The sequence below is a fragment of the Natator depressus genome, chromosome 7 (assembly GCF_965152275.1).
Source record: "Natator depressus isolate rNatDep1 chromosome 7, rNatDep2.hap1, whole genome shotgun sequence".
Taxonomy (NCBI): domain Eukaryota; kingdom Metazoa; phylum Chordata; order Testudines; family Cheloniidae; genus Natator; species Natator depressus.
In genome coordinates this window covers 112124740-112149350 of record NC_134240.1, presented here as the reverse complement: position 1 = coordinate 112149350, position 24611 = coordinate 112124740, and the positions used below count along the sequence as shown (strand labels likewise).

The window sequence follows — 24611 nt, the reverse complement described above, 5'->3', positions numbered from 1 at the left end:
TCCAAATTATACTCAAAGATCAGCAATTCTCTTGTTTGTTACCTAGGCTCCCAGCAATTCAGTAACTTCTTTCCATGTCCCTTGGGTCATTCATCACTTTTTTGTTCTCAACTCATGTCATCAGTTACCCATTTTGGGCAGATTTACACTCCCACTCTGGAGAAAAGGAACTGGGCGTGGCCCAGGATGTGAGCTACCTCTTGCAAGGGGTGTTGCATGGCCTCTCTGAAATATAGGAGCTATGACAGCTAGGTGATATTAATAAGCCACATGTAAATAAAAAGGATACCAGAGGTGCTGCAGGGAGGTACAAAATACAGCCTTCTGTAACCATATAACTGTCCGAGCTTCCAAATACACACTCCCCCACACCCTTAAATTAAGATGTAATTGGAAATATCTGTGCTCTGGGCATATGAGCAAGTCTCAGACATCCAAAAATCACTCGATTATTTAAAACTATGTTTAGATTCTCCTGCACAACTTGAACTCTCATCCACATCATAGATTCCATCACCAAAATGTTACTCAAAGTTTCACATCTTATAAAGAAACATGCAACAAAAGCAAAGATTGGAATTGGGGAGCCTCCCCTTTCTGAGAATCTGGGCCTTAAGCCTTCCTCATGCCAAGTATTTCCCAGATGTGACATGTGAAAACAAGCATTCAGATATTTTCATGTTTATTATTTCAAAGTACACTATATACATAATGTATAGTCATGTCTTGAAAAACTTCATTTTATACAGAAATGTATCTACAAAATTAACAATCAAATCAATAGTCAAAGTATCTTTGTCAATACACATATGTACATATTGGAAGATTGAACATCATTGTCACCATCAACAGAGAATGGGTAAGTAAATAAAACCCTTGGGGGGAATCTAATAACTAGATCATTTTGTATCGTAACTGAAAATTCTTTATTTGGCAACATTTTCAGCTATCTTTTTGATGGGCATGAAAAGATTGATTTCTTACGCCACCTACTGTTACTAATACTTAATAGCACAGTCGTGTGTCAATAGTTTTAAAAAAAAGTGAAAAGTATTGGCTGCTATTGACAGTTTATGGAGACGCCTGTATATCTGAACTGCCTTACTGCTCCCAAAGTAAGTAGTGGGTATAAAGTTTTAGATAACACAGCAATTCTACTGCCGTGCCGAACCAGTTTCAAAAGTTACTTTTTTCAGCATGTTGCCAGCAACGAGCAAAGATCAGTAAGCAACTGCAGAGCAGAAAATGTTTTGGGAAAACAAACCAGATCCCATTGTTTTCTAGAAAAGTCTGTTCACAAAAAAAAACTTGCATACACTTAAGTGGATTTAAAAGGGAAAGGACAACTGATGTCTGGCATAGAGGGTGCCATTCAGATACATGGGCCTGACTTCCTAATCTGGAATAGGATTTTCCATGGTGTGGAAAGACCACCACAGCTAGGAAGCCAGAAGCAATTTTCTTTAGGACCTGAAACCACAATCCACCTGGATGGTGGGATGTGTTACCAAAAAACAAAATTGCAAATTCTACTTCAGCCCATACATGCAAGTGGTGAAAGGTTTAGATGGATATTTTCAGAAGAAACTTGAGGCAGCTAACTACCTAGTACCACTAAATTTCACTGGACAGTGGGCACTTAACAGCCTGTCTCTCCTTCTGAAAACACTAGCCTACTAATACTTCCTAGAATTCAACATACTGAATTTATTTAAAAAAAAAACACACTCCCTCCTTCCATCTTTGAGAGCCTGGCCGATACTTATCACTGCAGTGGCCAGCACAAAGCTGATGCAACACTCCAGTTCCCCAAACAAGGATCAACTGGATACAATTGTTGCACAGGCCTTGTGCTGATTTCATAGAGGGCTGGATTTCACTTTGATTTAAAGCTATTCCCCTAGAAAAGAGGCTGTTAACAAAAATGTTTTACCTCCACCAAAGAAATCATTCCAATCCTTGCAGTATACCATGAAAACACTAGCATAGGAGTCAGACAAGAATATTCATGAGGAAAATACAAGCTTCTCTTAATTCGCAGCATCATCTTCTATATGAGAAAACTGACATCTGTACAGTCAAGCAAAACTACTAACATTATTCCTACAACAATCTGCATCATGTCAAAAGTATGATGGCAAAGATGTGTATAGACACTAACGTAAATACTGGAGTGCCATTTCCGGCTGTGGCAGGGGCTTTAAAGAAAAAGCCTATACAAAACATCTGACTAGAATATAATGAACTCTAGGATGTCATGGCCACTACATATACAATTTATACAACCAAGGGAAAAAACCCTGTAAATGTGAGTGTTTAACACAGAGGAAGCAGCACCTTTCAGCAAGACAAGAGGATAACGGGGTGCTCTAAAATCATTTAAGAGCTGGAATGACACAATGCCATAAAGCAGTAAGAATTTCCACAATATCATTGCACTTATCCCATCTGCATCACATTTCTTTACTACGTTCACATTAAACAGCTGCAGACCACCACACTAAAAGGTTACATTAATATTAAATACTCCAGCAAATAGCAAGCTTGGTTTCAGATTAAACAGTGGAAACATTCAGTTTCTTATTTTTTTCAAAGCATGAAAACAGATCTGGTACATGTAGGTATGAGAACTTTGTTGTTGTTTGGAGATGTGACCGTTGTTTGGCGATGTGACCATTGCTCCTGAAAACTTTGTTCTGCCGTGGGGTCTAATTCAGTCAGACACACTTACTAGTCCACTGACTTCAAGAGGGGCCAGAATTTCACTCACTGGCACAAGCCCATTGAAATCAATGGAACTAGGATTTTCTCCTTCAGAGGTTAACAAAGTTTCCTACTCACTTAATGAAGGAGAGGTAAGCCTGATCCAGGCTGGCTAAGCTTTCCATCACTGGCCTCATTTGTTCTTAAATCTTGAAAAAAAGTATTTAAAAAAAAAAACTAAGGTTGAGAGCCACAGTTGGGGCACATTTTCCCCAACTCCAAGTTTTGAATCAATAGTTTTTACCTTCTTCCAAATAAATGCTCAAAAAAAAAAAGTAAAGATGAGTTATTCAGGACTCATAAGGAACTCTAAGCAGACCAGGCCTTGATCCTACAAACACTTACATACCTTGCTTAACTTTACATGTAGGAATAAATCTCACTGACAATCAGAATTATTCTCATAGACCAAGTTAAGCACTCATGGGTAAAACTTTCAGAAGGGTTAAAGTGATTTAAGGGCTTTTGACAATACATAGGCACCTACATAACTTAGATCCCTTGGTAACTTTTACCCTGTGTTTACAGATTACAGCTCGGTTTGCACATGAGGTGAGGGGGTATAGAAATATTTAAAAGATTAATAGACAACACTGCAATAAGGTTTTTAAGTGGCCTTTCAAATTAAAACGGGTAATATTAAATTGTGGAGTGTACATGTGCACTAAATACTTTTCATGAGAATAGGAAGTGCAAATATTTAATAAATACAGTATAAACCCTAAATATATTTACAAGATGAACTGGTCTGACTCAGGCATTTTAGTTACATGGGCACTAATTCCACAAAATACGCATTTACTGTAGGAGTGGAACCATTCCAGTCCATCTGTTACCTTTTTCTAGTATTACACTGTAGAAAATATTGTGACTCAGCCTCGAGGTGACACCATTCTTGTTACTTCCCCATCACTTTGAATGAAGGGTGGAGATATCACCTGACATTTCAAATGATGGTCACAGTTAAGTCATTTTGACAGACTAATTCACATTAGTAAAGTGGAGTGTGATGTTTGTTCAGCTTCTACAGTTCCACCAATAAATTTCAATTCACCGTTTAAATATACCTTACGGTCAGTTTTACTAGCTGGGCTATACTTACAATTAAGATGACTAAACATAATGGGGGGAGGGTTTTGTTTTTTTAACAGATTGGAATGTCTTGGAATAAGGGAGTATGTATATAAATAATGGACAACTTAACTCACACACGTTAAAAGTTGTGTTAATTTATATTGAAAATCAAACTTATTTTACAAAATCTACCTGAGTTCAAAGTTATTCAGATTCATATGTCCAGAGATGTGGATTTTATGAAAGACTTGGTGAGTTGATACAGTCTGATATAGCTGAAAATGCCTAGTATCAGCAGCAGAAGTTTCTCATTCTAACTTCTTGCTAGTTTACCTACCCCCCCACAAAAAAAGTCAATTCATATTCAGTTTCTAGGTAAGCCATTAAGCTTTATCCAGTGGTAAAATATGCATCATGTCCTTAATTATTTTTACAAAAGTTAATTATAAAGCCCCTTTCCCATGCATATGTTAATTGCTTGATCAACTTAAATATATCAAACACTTACAGAGTAGGGAAGAAGATTCTGAAAGCCCTGGAAGCTCAGTAGCACTGGATATGTTCCACAGCAAATCAATTTTTCTCCCCTGCAAGCTTTATCATTAGCAGGCTGTTTAATTGCACAGTGCAGAAATTAAAATCTCACTGAAAGGTACTCTACATGTAGTGCACACCGCAAAGCATCTGGATGCCTTAATTTCAGAGAAGAGTTCTAAGAATGTAGCCTATAGTAAAGTTCATCAATGGCTGAGGCAAAACACCCTTCACACCTGATCCTACAGAGCCTCTCCTGTCCAGAAGGACAATTTGTGTGGTTAAAGGTTTGCAGGATTAGGCCCTGCCATTGGTTGACACTTGGTTTACAGGAGAAACTTCAAAATGACAGTCTGCAGCACCTGTTTCTTTGTTCTGACTGTTCCATAGTTTGTTACACTTGCTTCCTCCTCCGTTCCAGTTCATGCTGGTGCTTAATAAGCCGTTCTATTTCTGTTCCTAGTGTCTGCAGATTTTCCTTTGAACAAAAGAGAAGGGAACAATAAGAGGAAAACATCAGTAGATGCAACATACAATACTGAATTTAAATTACCACTTGCCATCAATATGAGTGGATTGCTACCTGAAAATAGCATGCTTACTTGGCAGTGAAAAGGTGGGGGAGCAACCCTTCTCTCCCCACATTAATAGTGAATGTGATGCTCTAAAGGACAGTATCTTTCTTATAGATTTTAGGATTCTACTGAGCATGCTGAAAAGGTATACTGCTTCAGTTCAAAACTAATCAATATATAAAGATAGACATGGAATCAGAGAGCAGCTTATACAGTAACTCCTCGCTTAACATTGTAGTAAAAAAAATGCAAAAGTTCCTGAAAAATACAACCTTAACCAAACGATGTTAAGCAAATTACTGTACACAGCAATGATTGTGAAGCTTGGTTGACATGGTGAAGTCAGAGGGTGGGATATTTCCCAGGGAATGCCTTACTGCTAAATGATAAACTAGCACTCAGTTGAGCTCTCAAGGGTTAACACATTGTTAATGTAGCCTCACACTCTACAAGGCAGCACAAATGGAAGGAGGGGAGACAGCATGGCAGACAGAGATGTGCATTGCCCCTTTAAGTATGCTGTGCCCACTTTAAGTACATTGCCCTTTTAAGTAGATCAGCAAGTTGAGACAGCTGCTGCTGCCAGCAAGCCTCCCTCCGTCCTGAGCCTTGTCATGTCCACCCACCTGCTCTATGGAGATGGGGTAAGTGGAGTGCAGGGGAACACCCTGACATTAGCCCCCTCTTTTCCACCCCCCTTGTATAGCAAGCAGGAGGCTCCCAGGAGCAGCTCCAAGGCAGAGGGGCAGGAGCAGGACATGGCAGTCGGGGGGAGGGACTAGGGTGACCAGACAGCAAGTGTGAAAAATCAGGATGGGATGGTGGGTAATAGGAGCCTATATAAGAAAAGACCCAAAAATCGGGACTGTCCCTATAAAGTCAAGACATCTGGTCACCCTAGGAGGGACAGCTGAACTGCCGACAACTGATAGCCTGCTGGGCGGCTGCCACACAGGGAACTTAAGGGAGCTGGGAGCTGATAGGGGGGCTGCCAGTCCACCCTGGTTCCAAGCCCCCACCAGTTTGCTGCAACGGGCTGCTCTTTCTGCAAGCAGTGGACAAAGCAGGTGGCTGCCAAACAATGTTATAAGGGACCACTGCACAACTTTAAAAGAGCATGTTTCCTAATTGATCAGCAAAGTAACAATGTTAACCGGGATGACTTTAAGTGCTTGCATATTTATACCTGCCTCTGGAAATTTCCACTACATGCATCTGATGAAGTGGATATTCACCCACAAAAGCTTATGCTCCAATACGTCTGTTAGTCTATAAGGTGCCACAGGACTCTTTGCTGCTTTTACAGATCCAGACTAACACGGCTACCCCTCTGATACTTTAAGTGAGGAGTTACAGTAGATACATTCCTTACTAACTGTTAATCATGAGCCTAGTGGTAGGAGAATCATCCCCATTTTAAGAAACACACACACAAAATTCCAACCTGTACAGAAATCAGAACGTGTGTCTTTTGAGCATATTTTTGCTCTCTCTCACTGTCAATGTTCCAAGACAAACCATAATGATGATCTCTAGAGAGACCTCTTCTTTGGTAGTTGTGTGTTCAGGGCAGTATTTATTTGAGAAGAGCAAAAAAAATTTGACTCATAGAATGAAAGGCTACCATAGGTACTCACTTTAAGTGTAATATTCTTTAATAAAGTATCCTCCAGCACAGCCTGTAGCTTCCTGTTTATCTCCAGAGAGAGTTCTAATGTGAGCCCACTGTCTGCGGGATGCGATGTATACAGGGATGCCATGATGCCACCGCGCCTGCTCAAATGGACTTTGTTAAAGTCCGAGGCTTCTGAGGACAGTGTGCCAGCTTCTTCCCTCAAAATGTAACTCTGAATAATTCTGGAAAAAAGAGAAATCCAAGTGAAACTTCAGGTGTTGAGTTATGGTTCAGGATTCTTTGCGGGAGGTATATATACTATATTTGGGTTACAACAAAACAGATCTTCACATGCATGATGTCAAGAGCAAAAACCTGATACAAAAGCTCCAAGGCTTAGAAGGGTGTATTCAGACGGGGAGATGGCTGAAGCCATTTCTTGCCACACACAGATTCATCTCCTTTTTCACATATTAACAGCAATCACCACCCAAAATAGGATTTCACCCTTGGTCTCTCCTTCTGGGTGGACCCTGGAAATCTTTAACTCTCATTTAAGTCAAAAGCAAAGCTTTTACTGACTTCAGTGGGGTTGGGATTTCACCCCAAAAATACACTTAGTGACAAAAACCAACCCTGGTACTGAAGGCCACCGCTTTAGCAAAGGACTAAGCTCCTCAGGGAAAGGACCATCTTTGTTTTTTGTATTTGTACAACACCTAGCACAATGAGGTCCCGGTCCATGAGTGGGACACCCAGATGCTAGAGAAAAGCAAATAAATAATAAAAGGGTGTGAATTGCAACTGTAACAGTTCTTGGAGACAGAACCTTATGATGTAGTCTGACTAGAATCCAAAGCATTTCCAGAAAAAAAATATCAGTTTTGTTAGCAGAAATATTCAAGGGTGGGATTTTGCAAAGCATCTGAGTGACTCAAAAGTACAAGTCACAGATTCCAAAAAGTTGCAAGCCTGTGCAAATTTAATTCAACCCCTTCTGCATTATAATGTAGTCTTTAATTACATGATCACATACAACTTTTTTCTATAGTCCCCTACCTCATTGCGTGCACAGGGTGGATGTTCTGGAGATGAATAAGAGTTGTGTAATTAAGGAGACCCCTGTCTCATCTGGTGAAGTTGGAAGGTGAGCAGTGAATGAGGCAAGGGATGACAGGAAGATAAAGAATGGTGTCATAGGTAAGGCAGCTGGATGCTATCCCTAGATAACTGGATTCTATCCCTACCTCTGCCACCGAGTTCTTTTGTGATGGTGGGCAAATCACTTAATCAACTTTTCACAGACCATTACTAATTGTGTGATCCTTATTTCCTGGATGCTTTATGTGAGACCTTTGAATTTGATTTGCAGAAATGCTGAGCACTCACTGCTGCAACTGAAGTCACTAGCAGCTGTGCTTTGAATGTACGAAGTGCTATATAATGCTAAGTACTCAAACACTAGGGTCTGATTTTTCAAATTGGACACTAAGACTGGTAGACACTTTCAACCTTACTCTGTGCCTCAATTTCCATCTGTAAAAGGGGGATAATATCCCTTCTCCTCACAGGGATATTGTAAAAATACACTTTTGAGGTTTATGAAGTATTCAGCTACTGTTGAGATGAGCCCCATAGAAAAGCTCATGAGGAAAATTAACAATTCTGTCCTCAGAGCAGGGTTTAAATAGGGTACAGTAAATAAGGCCTCGGGGCACTCATTGAACAAAGAGGATAAAACAAAATACCAAGTAGCTGCTTATTGGGTGAGCACTGTCCATTGTGCTCAGAATGAATCTGCACTGATTCAATTTACATGAAAGGCAGTAATTACTGAGAGTTAGAAAATTGCATTAGGTTTCTGAAAGTTTTTTTTTTTTTCCTAATTAGTCACTTTTAAATCATGGCTGCTTTTCAGAACAGCCTGTGTTTTTATACATGAGACACCAAACACATTACTTGTTTTTAGTATGTTTTTGAAGTGCCAAAGTTATTAATAGTTGTTTGGCTTTGTTACAGTCTGAATGAGACAGCTTGTTTAGCATTTCTGTTGTAGTAGCTCCTAAGGAACCCAGTGAGGGATCAAGGCCCTGTGTTACAAGGCACTGTACTGGCACTACAGAGGGTCCCTACCCCAGGGAGCTCACGATCTTTTATGAGAGACCATCTCATGAGATGGCATCACCATAATAGAGGACTGCATGTGGTAATGGTTAGATTTAATACAAACAACATTCCTTCAAAACAGAGTATACTCCAACTTCTTCCTTATGACCCCCAGCAATACTGAACGAGCAGACCTTAGACAGGAACCTAGCCAGTAGGCTAAATGACAGAAGATCCCATAGCCTGCACAGCATGGAGAAGAGAAATCTTATATCATATACTAAAGATGGACAGGCTTTGGCTCAGATATTTTATTACAGTAGGCATCAATCATCATTTATTATTTGTATTATAGTTGCACCTAAAGGCTCCCATCAGGAATTATACTAGACTCTGTATCAACAGAGGACCTCTCAGCATAGAAACGATGCATCACAAACAACATTTTTTTTGAGAGAGAAGAACTTGACTCTCTATACCAATGTCACACCTCAAACAGCCAGAGGGAGTCGCTGTTAAAGCAGAGGCACTGTTGACAGGGTGAGAACCTGCAGCACTGACAGCTCCTGGAGCAAAGGGGACTAAGCCACAGATCCAGGGCCTTCCGTTTGGTGCTGCATAGTCTAGTAACTGTTCACAGAAAATAAGGTGAACATTAAAATCTGAGGTCTGCTGTGGTTGCAGATGTTTTATCATTTAACATTTTTCTATCTCAAGTTAACATTGTGTGTGTTATGTAAGAGAAAGTGTTCCAGTGCAGGACAGTCACTGAGAGCCAACACTATGTGATCCAAATATCATTCATACTTGGTTTTTTTCCGGATTTCCTCCACCAGTTGCTTAATGTGATCCTCCATGAATTCCATCTTTTCATTTTTCCGAGCATGAGCCTTCTGTAGTCTTACTATTCTCTCAATCAGGACAGCCTTGTCCACTTCTGGGAAGCTATCGGCAGCTCCTGAAGATCCAGTATTCTCAGGCGAGCGATCTTCGTTGCTGCTTCGTGCGTTAAGGGACCCTACCAAACAGTGACATTGTTTAGAACTGTGTATGTTATAATAAAGTACTTCTTGCCAAGTACGCCAGTCCATCTCATCACAAAATCAATAGCTCCAGACTGTGCCCAAATATTTTCTTCATAAAATATTGATCTCCTGGAGTAGCTGCACATAACTACAGTACCATTTTCACTATATAGGTTCAGACAATGGTAAACCCCTCAGTGTAAACACAGCTATCACGGAATAAAGGTGCTTCCATCAGTATATAGCCTATTTCTGTACAAGAACCTTTATACTGATATAACTGCCCACGCTAGAGAGTTGGATCAACTTAATTGTATTATGTTCTACACGGATATAGTTAAACTTTTACCAAAAAACTACAGCTAGACCAGTGAAACTATTAAATACAAGAGTGCTGCAGGGTTGATGGCAGGAGAAAGACCGAGAAGCTCTGGAAGCAACTTTAAAAGTGACGGGGATGGAGAGGGATTACGAAGAGAAAAGAAAGGGCTACATATCTCAAACACAACCTTATGGACTAAAGGTGCATCAACTTTGATATAATTAACCTAATTTAAAATTATGTGATATCGATCAGGTAAATAAATGCCAATGATACAGCAGAAAAAAAAACATTTTTCTTCATGGCAGAACAATAAAGGAATAAATTTGACAAGCACACTGATGCCTGTAAATATGCCCATTGATTTACCAGTTACACAGTGCCAACTGTCAATTAGTGCAATTTAATTAAACAATAATGGAGACAACTACTGATTTTTGCTTTGCCTTTGGCTACATTTAAGTGTCATCTAAGGTACCTCTGAACATAAAAGCAGCAAGTTCAAAAAGATAGGAGTAAAAAAGCTAGACTGTCTATAATAAGAACACATGGCTACAGTTATATTAACAAGTGCCATTATTAGGCCTGAGACCCCTATATCTATATTAAGTTCCTGAACCTCAATGAATTCCCCAGACTTTGCAACATGAGAAAGATATTCCTTTTTCTCAGTTATACATACATTGATTTTCAGTTAAGGATCACTGGGAAAACACTGCAGTTATCAGGTCTATGTATCTCAAAACTAAAAAAGAAAAGGGGGATAGCAAACTAAAACGGACTCCAGGACTTTCACTACCAAGACTGACGATATTCCATAAGTCTTGGTGTTCTACAGGAGAAAGTGTTAACAAAAGCATTGCTCAGAAGTACATAACCTACAGAAATAACTAGTAGGTATTTAAAACACAAACACCCTAAATCTGTGGCAGTAAAATAAGTTTGAGTTATTAAAACTGAACAGTAAAGGCAGAACTGTTATTTGTTACGTCACCTGATGAGCTGGAACGACTCCCCATACTGCTAACTTCTTTATCACAGCCGCCATTTTCAATCTGATCCAATTTCCTTCGTGCTAACAAGAAAACATGAGGAGGGTTACCAAAATATGAAAAAAAAAATCCTAAGAAAATGGAACCCGCACATACACACCACCCCAATCCACCAGGAACTGAGACAATTTTCTTTAATTGCCAAATCATACATGTGAGAATACTACAGACTAACAAACCATGTGAACATCACTAAGTGCTTGGTCTAATGCCCACTGAAATCCATGGGCTTTGGATCAGTCCTCAAGTGAAGAGGTAACTCCATGCACTGGGTTGTCTTGAGACTACTATTTAAGCCATGCTTTATTATTGATATGGCATGCTATTTAAATAGCTAATGAATGACATAACACAGCCCTGCTCTGTGGAAATCAGTTATTCCGTGACTGCTATCACTACAGTGGCTGTGCCCAGATGTTGAATAGTGCTGGGAGAAGAAGTATGAGCACATGTGTTCATACCTGTATAAGAAGGTAAACAGAACTTCCTCTCCCAATATATGAATAGTACATAAGAGTTATGTTTTCACATAAATTCCAAACACCTCATTAAGCCAAACTGCACTCTAAATTCAGAGCACATGCACTTCTGAATTATTAATGTTAACTTCCTGAAAGTACAAAATTAATAATCAGTCTCTGTATGAATATATATATATTTAAACAGATGAAGCACTTCCTTAAAATTAAATTACAAATGCCACCAACAATAATTCTGGCTACAGTTGGCATTTAGAAAGCTTCTGATGTGTCTTGAATAGCCTTCTGTGTAATGATAAGGAATCACATGTATCTGGTTACCATGGATGAAGTCTCAGTTGTCCCATGCCATTTGATTCATAGAATATCCTTTTAGCTGAATACCAAGAATGTGTAGATCCCTTCCAGTACTTCTATTTTAATCAAGTCAGCATTTGAAAATCACACACATAACATGCAAGCAATTTACTGCCTATGAGATTCGATCTCCGATTTGATAAAAAGAAGGCCTGCAAGGATTGCACCCTAACAGAATATACGGATGCAGGCAGGAATCCTTCTCTAGCTGTGTATGCAGGGCGTGAGGAGGAGTATGTTAGTACACTCTAGTGCAGGGGTTCTCAATCTTTTTCTTTCTGAGCTCCCCCACCCCAACATGCTATACGAACTCTACGGCCCACCTGTGCCACAACAACTAGTTTTCTGCATATAAAAGCCAGGGCTGGCATTCGGAGGTAGCAAGCAAGACAATTGCCTGGGGTCGCACGCCACAGGGGGCCCTGCGAAGCTAAGTTGCTCAGGCTTTGTCTTCAGACCCGGGTGGCAGGGCTCGGGGTACTGGGCTCCAGCCCCATAAAGTGGTGTTTCGGCTTTCTGCCCTGGGCTCCAGCAAGTCTAACACTGGCCCTGGTTGGTGGACCCCTGAAACCTTCTCGTGGTCCCTCCAAGGGGCCCCCAGACACCTGGTTGAGAACAACTACTCTAGTAGACACAAGACTAATTCGGGAGGGGGGAGGTATGGGGGGAGTTTTCACCTTGCTGAAGTTGCTTGGTGAGGTCTTTAAGATTTGCCATATGTTTACGCTTTTGAGTAACCAACTCGTCTTTTAATTCATCTACTTGGGTGTTCAGTGCTGTTAGTTCTTTCTGTTGAGAAGCCAAGTCTGTCTGCACTTTCTGGACTTCATGTTTATGTAGCTCTTCCTCCTTTTGCAGTTTGTTTGCCTGAATTTACAATAAAAAAAAACACATCTAAAATCACTAGGCATAACCATCTGCTTAATGTCAACATCACCACCGCTTTGCACCTGCCCTTCATCTGAGAATCTCGCATCATTTTATGAACCCTTAATTAAGCCAAATACCACCAGTGTGGGATAGCCCAAGGTAGTAAACAGGGTGTACTACTTATTCCAGAATTTAGCACAATACAGAATAAGATTTAAACTCTAAAAATAATCCAGTTTGTAACTTTTCAAAATATATCTGCACACAGTAAAATAGAACCATGATGAGGCTATTAGTAATAATTTTTATTATAGCCACAAAATTATTCTTACAACTGATGGGAGCATACAGATACAAGCACAAAGGCTGCTCCAGGTTGATTTTAAAAAGTCATTTTACGAAAGGACCTCCAGCTGTGGCAAACTTGATACACAAAATCAAGCTGCAATCCTGCAAATGCCTACACAAGTGAGTAGTCCTACTGAAGTCAGAGTGGGCCTATTTAAATTACACTGTTAAATATTACAGGAGTACCTCTGGACAATGGGAGCAGCCTAAAATAATTCTAGTCTCCTATATAACAAACAAGTTCTTTAAACATGAATGATTTGCAGAGTCAGTTTCACATGTGAGTTAAATCCTGCTGGGTATAAAACTGAATTAAGGCAGTCCAGGGCCCTAGGCATGCCATGACATTGGCCTCCTGCTATGACTCCACCCCCACTGCCCTAATTCTGTGCTGAGACCCCATCCTTCATCTACCTAAATAACGGAGGCTGAAGTCAACTCTTGCCTCCTAGAGAGACAGGAGAAGCAACAGGGTCCCTCTCCCAGAGCACTGGGTCTTCCATTGACACATATAGGGCAGTTCACACGTCAAAGCTATGGTTCTATGGAGTCTACAGGCTCAGGAAGAAGTTTTTGGTTACATTCAGATCACATTTCCAAGCTTTTATTCACAACTGCAAGGGCTAGCAACTAACTTTTTAAATGAAAGCTGAAATTCTGCACTCAAGATGACACTGCACGAGATGGACCCTTGGCACAAACCTTAGAGCCTTTGCATTAATCCAGCCCTGATCAGATAACCTATTAGTACAAAATCCATCTGCATGTTGTACTCACCAGATCATCTTTAGTCTGTCTCACATGTTCCAGCTGACTCTGTAACTCTCTTTCACTGTAGGTAAGCTTATCGAGCTGGGTCTGTAAGAAGTTGGTTTCAGACTGCAGCTGTGCATTCTTACTCGTTAGCTTTTCAGTGAATACAAGCAGCTCAGATTCTCTTTTCCGACTGCCTTCAATGTCCTTTTGGAGATCAGTAATCAGAGAGTTCAGACTGTCCAGTTCTTCCTTCAAGGTGTCGATTTCTTGTTCATCTCTACCAAAACAAATGTATTTAACCTCAAGTCACCCCTAAAACATTTATCAAGTGTGAAAATACTAAATAATATTTATCACAGATACAAAATAGCTTTCAAACTTCAAGCCATTTCATATCTGTAACAACATCTGAAAGATATTTCTTACCTCCAAGCTGTTAGTGATCCCAATCATATTACTGCTGAGGGAATTCTGTGCCACTGCACGTGAAGAATTCACGTCCTGCACAAATTTCTTTGCTTCCCTGCAGAAGAATGACTTTCTGACAGGGAAGCAAAGGGAAGCTGAAAGAGCAGTCACGCACCACTCCCTAGCTGTGCAGGTACATCATTTAAGGCACCCGGAGCAGCTGGCGGAGAGGTAAATCACCACAAGTTTAGGGCACCCCAGCCAGTGGTTCCTACCCTGAGCCGGGATCAGCTGCTAGTCACTGCTGGAGTGGAGGCAGGTGGGGATGGGACTTCCTCTTCCCCTGCAAGGAGTAACTAGGCCTGTGTCAGACCCATCCCCAGAAACCTCCCCCAGCTGCAGAAAGCTCAGCATCCTCCCCTGCTTCCTGCCCCCATTACTCCTCAGCTGCAGGGGGAGGGATCACTGTACAGGGAGCTACGCCCCCATCCGCCCAACCCCTGTGCATCCAGACCTCCCATACCCAGACACCCCTGCCAAGCCTCACTCCGTACACCCAGAACCCCCTTAGCCCTCCAAACTCTAACTCCACCCCACTGAACCTCAACCCTGCATCTGGAGCCCCCTGCACCCAGACCACCCCCCACTGAGCTCCCTGCACTCAAAGCCCCACCCTGACGAGCCCCACCCCCCTGAGCCTCCACATCCAGACTCCTCTGCTGAGACACCCAGACCCCTCCACTGAGCCCCAACCACTTTCTCCTGGAAGCCCCAGCAGAGTCCCATTGCACCTGCACTTGGAAACCCCCCCAATGAGCTTCTGTGCATCCAGATCCCCCCACAGCTAGACCCCCCATTGAGCTGCCTGCATCCAGACTGTCCCACAGAATCCTCTCGATACACAGCGGCATCCCCCCACACTGAGATCCTGCCTGATTGAGCCTGCCTGCCCCACACCTGGTGCGCCTGGCACAGAGGGCCAGGGCCCCAGGGTGTATTTGGGGCAGGCCCAGGCCTTGTGCTGTGTCAGTGTTGGGCACAGCCTCACCACTGAGTCCGTGTCCCCGGGGTGGGTGGTGGGGAGGCTGCAAGATGATCTCCCATCTTCGTGCAGCCAGCGGCCTTTGCTCTCCACTGCCATGCTGGAGCCTCTGCATTTAATTACTAGCAAATAAAACTTGAAGAATTTTAAAATATTGTGCACAGAATGTTTTATGTTTTTGGTGCAGAATTTTTAATTGTTTGGCACAGAATGCCCTCAGCAGTATCATATCCCTGATAATGACTAGTAAATAGAAGAGTCTGAATGCTATATAAATTTGAAAATTCCATTTTATAAGAGTAATACTGTTACAACACTGAGTCGACCCTGATGGGGGATTCACCCCCATGAGTTCAAGTGGCTGCCTCCCCCTGCCAAAGTGTTCTACCAGTTTCAAAGTACCGCAAAGGCTCCATAAGAAACGTGGTGGAGTATGCCTGGAAGATAAGATGAATCCAGTGCATTCTCTATGGCCCCTAGCCTAGCTCCCATGACTAGCCTTGTCTATTCTGTAGGCCACAGCACAGCCAGGTTTGCATGCCCATATCTAAACCAAAACTTCAGAGCAGGACACCCCAAACTTTGGGGAGATTTAGAATCTGAATTCAGATCCAAGGTTTGCAACTGACCCCTATTCTCTATAAAGACTAGGCCAAAATCCCAGATCTGAGCATCTTGTGAAGTCTGGAAAGGTGGATTCAAAAAAATCTGGATCCAAATTTTGTAGCTCAATTCAATTCTAACCAATTTATTGGACTTAACTTTACAGTCTTTGGGGACTATAGTGTGGTGCATTTTTCTTTAGTAATTAAGATGTCAACTACAATATGCTTCTTGACTGTGCTAGATGGTTGAGTATTCATCACTCGCCATTAATAAAAAGGATTGCATGAGAAGATCAATTTGAAAACTTGTATGAAGTCACTGGGCTTGATCTAAAGTCAATATGAAGTGAAACCACTCAGAATTTTGCAGGAGGCATTTAGCAACTTGCAGCATTAGCCCTATAAGGTACTACTTTTGCCAGCCTTTCCAAGTTAACGAGCTTGAATTTTCTACAGGAATGTTTTCATACTTTCTCTTTATGGAAGCAGAAAACATGTATTAGGAAGAGGGCCATTCTGATTTATATCAATTCAATACTTTGCCTGCCATGTCAGTATAATCCATTGTGTCTCACATTACTTTGTAATCAATGGGTAACAAAACTTCTTCACAAACTTTCATAACAACCTTTTGGGAAATATTAGTTACTACATAAATGCATCCTCAGTAAATAAAAACCCCTAATCTTTTCATGCTTTTTTTGTTACCACAAATACACCCTAAACCTGCCTAAGTGATTTGTTGCCACACGTTCATATGGTATTTGACAATTCTTTTAGTCCCAGCTATTACATAACAATCCTCCACAATAACCTAGTTAAGACATCGGCTGTTCTCTTCATTAGGACAGACCTAATTTTAGGTCACTGACTATTACATGGTCAAGTATTTCATTTCGTTCTAATCCCAACTAAAGGAAAAATCTAACAGTGAATTATGGTTTTTCAAAGCAGACAGTTTTCCTTTCATCAGGTAGATTAGTCAAGAGTTTCCAAATTCCAGTTAACCTCCATAGAGAAAAAAGTCACAGCACTAGATCATCCTGTCCTAAATTGATAACTTCTTTAATAAAGGAGATAAAAAAACCTTGCTCTTAAGAGGTATATTTAATAGAAACACCTTTGCTTTCTCACAGAAGTCACTTTTCTATTCTGATCACATTTTCTACAAAGGTTTGATTTATAAATAGTTTACAGAAGGTTAATGAATGATTAAATGTGTTAATACATGCTTAATTGTCAGACTGTTTTAGAGTCCACCAGGGTGCTTATAACTATCTAATACCTTCTACTGATGCATTTATAAAGCCACCTATGACACACATTACTCCGGTATGTACTATACTTAAAAGTATTTATAAATGGAATCTTAATGTAAAATGACCTCTATTTCTGATGTCACTACCTCAAACAAGGCAGAGTTGTCTTTCTGGGTTACTAGGGCACATTTCTCATCAGTCAGCAGCACATACTTCCCTTACAAAAAGAAGGGAAGAAACCTCCACCATACTCAATGAAGACTTCCTCAGGCACGAGAGTACTAAAGGCCTTTCCTCATAGGGAGGAGGTTGGCACTGAGACAATGAGAACATGAGACTTCTGCAGCAGAGTACTGGTTTCCTTCTCCCTGCCCCAGGAACTGGATCTCAGCATTAAGGAACGCTCTCTGCCTGTGCTGGTTTTCTTATAATACCAGACTAAACAAAATTTGTGATTTTTTGTCAGTTCTACAAAACTAGATCTAAGGTTACAACATACAAATGTTCATGAGAATCCCAACAGGAGACTGGCATCTAAGCCACAATGTCAAAGGACACCTCAAAAAGATATTTTTAAAATGGGGTTGCACTTTATTTTATTTTTGTTTGTTTAGCGTATTTTTTTAAAGTTTGTTTTGTTTTGTACCACAGAAATATGAATGATGTCACGTTTGCTCTTTCTTGCCTTTTCTGGAGAACTTCACTGTCCTCCCCATCCCTTCCCTTGAGTAGGTCATGTGTACTGCGTGCAATCACACTTTAAATGGAAGGGGCACGATGCTGAATCTTCAGTGAAGATGACCTGTTAGACATTGGAGCTAAAGTGATGCCAAAAAATTTTTAGGAACATACTAAATATCCCTTTTCCCTCGGAGTTGCATTTGTGATATTATTTCACGAGTCCTCCAGCCACTATAGAGAAATCTAGCCTGGACATGACCTGAACTAATGTAAAAATACCACCTCTCTCCCCACTAAGGGAGAAAAGAGCAAGTCAAAACCCAAACCAAGTTACATGCACTTTTTATATCACATAAAACAGTAAAAAAAGGTGCAAACCCATTTTTAAAATTTTTTTTGCAGGTTACTTTAAGATGTTCAAGTCACACTGCATTTAAAGAAGAAATAAAATCACTAGGCCAACATGCTTATCCATTTTTGGATGCACTCAAATGCATTCTCCACACCTATTCATAATTTTGAAAATGAAGCCCAACTCTTATAAAACTAGATAGCTGACACCTGGCATTATCCACATTGCTATAAGCTGCTCCCTCTCTATGGCCATAGTATGGTGACTGGTAGCATGTTGCTGGTTTGGTGGCCACAGAAGTATGGCTGGTATTGTATTCCAGCTAGGGAATGTTAATCGTTTATTCCCTCCTTTGTCTCATTCTCTTCTGTGCGAATACAGCCAAATATACTGTTTGCCCTTTTAGAAAAACATACAATGAATTACAGCAGTACTCTGGGTTGACGTCAGCTATTTTCCTTACAATAACCCCATTTATATTTCCAGTTCATCCCATACTCTTTGGAGGAGGCTGTTTTCCCACTGCACATTTCAAACTGTGTTGTTTCACTATGCTTAACAACAACAAAACATCATGACGCAGTTTGGGCACGTTAGGGTAGAATACCCTGCATCCAGCAACTTCATTATACAGAATATGCAAGTGTTATTTAGAACACTATCCTTGCAAAACAGAGCAGTGGTTATACAACCTCCATTCAGACATACACCGGAAAAGGGGACTAAAAGAAAATTCAGAGCAAGGCTACAGCTTTCTCTAGCTACTTTTATAATAGCAGATGTCCCCTATACTGCAACTGGCCATCCACCTCAGATTTCTGTCACTGCAGGGTTGGCCTCTTCTAGATCAAGCACTAACAGCACCGACCAACGTGTATTTTTCCCTGTGTAGTTATAAAAGGGTCCCTGTGGTGGAAGGCAGCAATGAAGCTGTTAACCCTCCACTTTGTGCCATGTAGGCGGAGTCTCTGGAAACGTAGTTATTTTGACAGAGATATTTCTTTTAGTGTGTGGCTCTTCCTCCCCTGGGATAATACATTATTAATGTAAATTAAAATGCAAAGAATTAGAAAGCCCCGCTTTCCATTCTCCCTCCCACCCAACCTAATGAAATTCCTAGTCAAATATTTGTTCAATCATCGTCATCAGAGGAGGAAAATGTATTAGCCCTCCTGTAGTTGATGAGTAACTGATATTGATCAAGGTGTCATCTGACTGACTGCATGGCATCAATCTTTTCGAGAAAACTGATGTTAATAGGAGCCAAGGTTGATATAAGGAACTGAAAATGTTTAGTTGTATAAACCGTAAGGAAAGCAGATAATTGATTAAATGCTGTTCAACCTCAAATGAAAATTGCTTACAAATTCCACAGGCACATGTGGGCATTTCTGTTTAAACGATGGTCATCTGCCTCCAATACAACATTGTCAGAATCCATGAAAATGGATAGTATGTGTTTTTGCTCTAGTTCACATGTACCATATGGAAATAGGATTATGCTCAGACATTGCTCTGGAATGTCCGTGAGCCAGTGTCTCCTCTAACTTACAGGGGCGTAAACAGTGGTGAGCTGGAACCGGTTGTTAAATTTTGAAGCCGGTTTAGAACCGGTTGTTAAAGGGGTGGGGAAGCTCAGGTGGGATGGACAGGATGTGGCCCACGGGATCGTCCTGTCCATCCTGCCTGAGCTCTCAGCTGTGGAGGCTCCCATCTGAATTTTTACTGACCTGGCGGCACTTCGGCGGCGGGTCCTTCACTCGCTTCAGGTCTTCGGCAGCATTTTGGTGGTGGGTCCTTCACTCGCTCCGGGTCTTTGGGGGCATTTCGGAGGCAGGTCCTTCAGTGCCGCCAAAGACCCGGAGGGACTGAAGGACGTGCCAAACCCAGAGCGAGTGAAGGAACCGGTTCTTGAACTTCTGGCAGCTCATCAACTGGGTGTACATCTGTATTAGCTACATGGCAGTTAAACTACACCACTGTCAAACTGGTGCAAGTGAAGGGAGAATCAGCTTGTCCGCTCCTTCACTTCCTTGAAGCAATGGCATTTGTTACAGCTGAACGGATGCTATGGTTTTTAGTGACACAAATGCTCATAAGTATTAGTTAATAATATTTAATGCACCATATGTTAAAGAAGATTTGTTAAGTTTGTATTTTTGTAATACTTGAATGTATCCATCATATTCAGAGAGGGCTGATCTTCCCAGCTCAGCAACCTCTCCCCTCCCTATCTCCAAAACACTGGGGACATTGGCTCCATTTCTCTCATCCCTTCAATAAAATGAGCATTGGCTGATTTCCCTGAATGGAGGTTGTCCAGAGTCAGCAGTAGAACGAGCATTGATCAGTAAAAACCGGTGTGACACAACCTATTACCATCCACCGTACACCATGTCTGTCACTTTTACTGAAATCTAGTGAAATGATTAGGGACCAGTGACTGAATTCATCCCTATTGGAATACTACCAAAGTCAATGGAGTTACCACAGAGATTAAATTTTGCGCCGTACTATTTCAAAGGTAATTCGTTACAGCTATCAGTTAACCCTAGAACTGTCAGGTTTCAAAATATTGCTCTTGGGTGCCTGTAAGACTAAATAATTTAGGAAGGTTCTATGAGGAACACGCCACAGCTGGGAGAGGATACAGATTCTCTGAGGTCCAATACACTGTAAAGGCAGCAATACTTTTAAAGCACAGAAATGCTCTAGGTCCAAAACATAAATCTATATAATCAAATAAATTCTTTAAAAACTTTAGTTTATACCTTTGATGTTGCTCCTGCAGCTTATCTACAATTTTCACTCTATCCAGTAAATTCTGAATCTCGGCCTTCTGCCGATTAATAATTTCTTTGTACTTTGATAATTCATCTTCTGTTCTCAACCGTTCATCCTCCAGACACTTTACCTAAGTGCAAAAGAACATAATCTTAATTGTAAATTGGTTATTTTCCTGCCAAACTTCAGAGGATAGTATGTTTCATCCAATAGGTCTAAAGCTCTAACCACAGTTACGGTAGTACTCCCTCCCTGTTTTTGAGCAATGTATAAAATCAGATGCAAACTATTTCACAGATCAAAAGCTAAAACAGAGAACAGTACTCTAGTGTTTTCTGAAAGGGAGTGTACTCTAGTGTTCAGTCACATAAAAAACAAAACAAAACAACTATAAGAATTAGCTTCTAAAAATGGTCAAGTCGTACAAACTTTAAGAGGGATAATACCATCCCCTCCAAAAGATTCATAAACCCACATGTATGGGTGGACCAAAGCCAAGCTGCAGTTTCATCTTCCTACAGTTACCATGACCAACCCACGTCATGCTCACCCATGCTTCTGTCTAAGAACTGAATGCTTCTCCCTACAGAGCTAGTCCATGCTGCTCTTGAGCTGGCCAACAGATTGATAGATGGGCTGCTCATCAGTGATGTGTGGCACTTCCTCACGAGCTCTCAGAGGCCTAGTGTGCAGCCTCTAGTACACTCTGAAAATGCAGCTGTACTCTGATCTCTTGCATGGCAATATACTGTGCTGTCAGAACACCTCTGGGCCAGCTCCACTAGGAAAAAATCTAATTGCAATATTCTGATCATTGCACACAGACGTACATACAGAAACACCCCCACACAGACATGGATAGTACTCTGAAAACATGTGCTCAACACGCAGTTGCTGTCAAAAAAGCCAACACAATGTTATTATCTATCCCTTTCCTGATGGTTCCTAAGAGAAAAAATTATATTGCCGACTGTATAAATCCATGGCAGGCCCACACCTTGCATACTATGTGCTGTTCTGGTCACCCCATCTCAAAAATGATATATTAGAATTGGAAAAGGTCCAGAGAAAGGCAACAAAAATGATTAAGGGTCTGGAACAGCTTCCATGTGAGGAGAGATTAAAATGACTGGGACTGTTCAGCTTGGAAAAGACAATTAAGAGGGGACATGACAGAGGTCTATAAAATCGTGACTGGTGTGGAGAAAGTGAATAAGGAAGTGTTATTTACTCCTTCACATAACACAAGAACCAAGGGTCACCCAATTAATTAACAGGCGGCAGGTTTAAAACAAACTAAAGGAAGTATTTCTTCACACAATGCACAGACAACCTGTGGAACTCATTGTCAGAGAATGTTGTCAAGGCCAAAAGTATAACGGGACTCAGAGAAGAGTTAGATAAATTCAAAGAAGATACCATCTTGGCTAATAGGTCCACTAATGGCTCAGGGACACCAAGCCAAGCTCTGAGTGTCCCTAGCCTCTGATTGCCAGAATCTGGGAATGGGAGACAAGGGATGGATCATTTGATGGTTGACTGCTGTGTTCATTCTCTCTGAAGCACCTGGCACTCGCAACTGTCAGAAGACAGGATACTAAGCTAGATGGATCACTGGTCTGACCCAGTATGGCCGTTCTTATGTTCTATCCTCCTGAAATGTGGTACACAGGCCTTTTAAAAACAGGTTTCAGAGTAACAGCCGTGTTAGTCTGTATTCGCAAAAAGAAAAGGAGTACTTGTGGCACCTTAGAGACTAACCAATTTATTTGAGCATAAGCTTTCGTGAGCTACAGCTTATGCTCAGATAAATTGGTTAGTCTCTAAGGTACCACAAGTACTCCTTTTCTTTTAAAAACAGCCTCTAGTCTAACCTGGGCAGCAAGGCATGCTGGGAAAGAAGGCTACTCTATAAACCCTTGTCTTCCTGATAGTAGGGGGAAACTTTGAGAAGAACTGTGGCTGTTCATGGGTCTCTCTAGGACAAAAACTTATGAAGTGACTAATACTACCCAAGAAGAAACCCTGGACATAGAGTTCATTTATTTTTGGGCTTGGGCTTTGTTTGGAGTTGTTGTTTTTTCCCCACTGGGTGAAATGAGCGAGCTTGGGCATTTGAGCAGTGTTTGTGGCAAGCACAGGGCAAGTACTTGCTTCCTTTCCAGGGCCCCAGTTGGGAAGGGAGGAAGCCCCCTCCATGTCATCTGTTCCCCACGAAATCTAGATGGGGAAATTTGTTAGGTTTTCCCAGCTGAGACAGCCTGTGATCATGTAGCCTCTGGCCAGATCTTCAGCTATTATTTTGGAACCTTTTATGTTTTTGAAACAAACTATGGTCGATGGAACATAATCAGGAGGAAATTTGCTTAATGAACTCTTGTGGCCAGGTGGCTACTTGTTGATTTGGGATTCTGGATACCTCAGAAAGGATGGACTTTTATGTCCCCCCAGAGAGCTATGTTTTCTACAGTAATGAGACAGCTCCAGAAGGGGAAACTGAGATAGTAAACATATCCAGCAGCAGAAAGGTAAGAACTTGCTCCACTCCCTTTCCAGCAGGGGATCCCGGGGGGCCAGCCGCTGCTCCGCCTGCCGGGGGAGGGATGGGGGAGCCCCTGGGCCAACCTCTGCTCTGGCCACCCTAGGACCGCTGCTGGGAGCCACCAAGCTGCAGCAGCTCCCGCTGCCCCCAAGACTGCTGCTCGGGTGGTCCCCGAGGCCAGCTGACTGAGGCTGCCAGAGTAGCGGCTGGTGTGGCTGGCCCCGGGGCTTCTGGTGTGACTGGCTGTGGGCTGCCCGAGCGGCTGGCTGCAGAGCTGCTCCAACAGCAGCTGGTGTGGCTGTTCCCAGGGCTGCCTGAGCATCTGGTCCCAGGGCCAGCTGCTTGGGTGACCCTGTGGTCAGCCACACTGGCCACTGCAGAAGTCATGGAGGTCGCAGGAAGTCATGGAATCTGTGACTTCCACAACCTCCATGACAGATGCTTAGGAGTAATGCAGCCATCCTGAATTCATGCTGACAAATCTCTATACTAGATCACGATTATTCTTGCTCTTTATGTAAACTAGCCAGATACAATAGGATCTGTTTTCAAAATCCTTATGTTCCACCTTCAGTCTCATGGCAAGAGAGAACTCTTTAGTTACCTTTGTTCTTAGTGTACGCAGCTCATCCATACCCTCTTTAAATGTTCTCTTCAGGTCCTCCAGTTCTTTTATTTTGGCATAGTGTACCTTTTTAAAGGGAGAAAGCATCAGAACACTGTCATTTTAGGAGGCACAGGATCCCCTCATCCACTGTAAGACTACACCCACCAATAGAGAACTTATTTGCTGCCTGCCTAACTGCCTGGGTTTAATAAATATCAGCCCAGAGTCCTGTGCAAGATATAGTATGTGATCATGTAACTAATGACTGCATCATAATACATGTGCTTAACTTTGCAACCTTCATGTGCTCTTAACATAATTTTTGGGGATGTAATTTCTTAGGGTTTTTTCAAAAGGCAAACTAAAAAAAACCCCAGATGTTTCATCATGTTGAATCACATTGAACTCCAAGATGGATCATCAAATAGCACAGGGATATCTTCATCCACAAACAG

At 41.6% G+C, this 24611-nt stretch overlaps 1 protein-coding gene across 3 annotated transcripts in view; it reads right to left on the bottom strand.

The window, feature by feature from the left end:
- Positions 1-702: 702 nt before the first annotated feature.
- The window catches only part of CCDC186 (coiled-coil domain containing 186), a 55421-nt gene continuing 31512 nt past the window's right edge, over positions 703-24611 (bottom strand). For 2 of the 3 annotated variants that reach the window (XM_074959297.1, XM_074959296.1), the window contains 8 exons: positions 24154-24240; positions 20995-21137; positions 13898-14153; positions 12580-12769; positions 11009-11089; positions 9475-9685; positions 6584-6803; positions 704-4849 (listed from right to left, as the gene is read on the bottom strand). In XM_074959297.1, coding sequence (XP_074815398.1) covers positions 4766-4849; positions 6584-6803; positions 9475-9685; positions 11009-11089; positions 12580-12769; positions 13898-14153; positions 20995-21137; positions 24154-24240 — 1272 coding nt within the window. In that variant the 3' untranslated portion in view covers positions 704-4765. Of the gene's footprint in view, positions 4850-6583; positions 6804-9474; positions 9686-11008; positions 11090-12579; positions 12770-13897; positions 14154-20994; positions 21138-24153; positions 24241-24611 lie in introns of all 3 variants that reach the window. The other variant, XM_074959298.1, reaches the window with a different exon arrangement.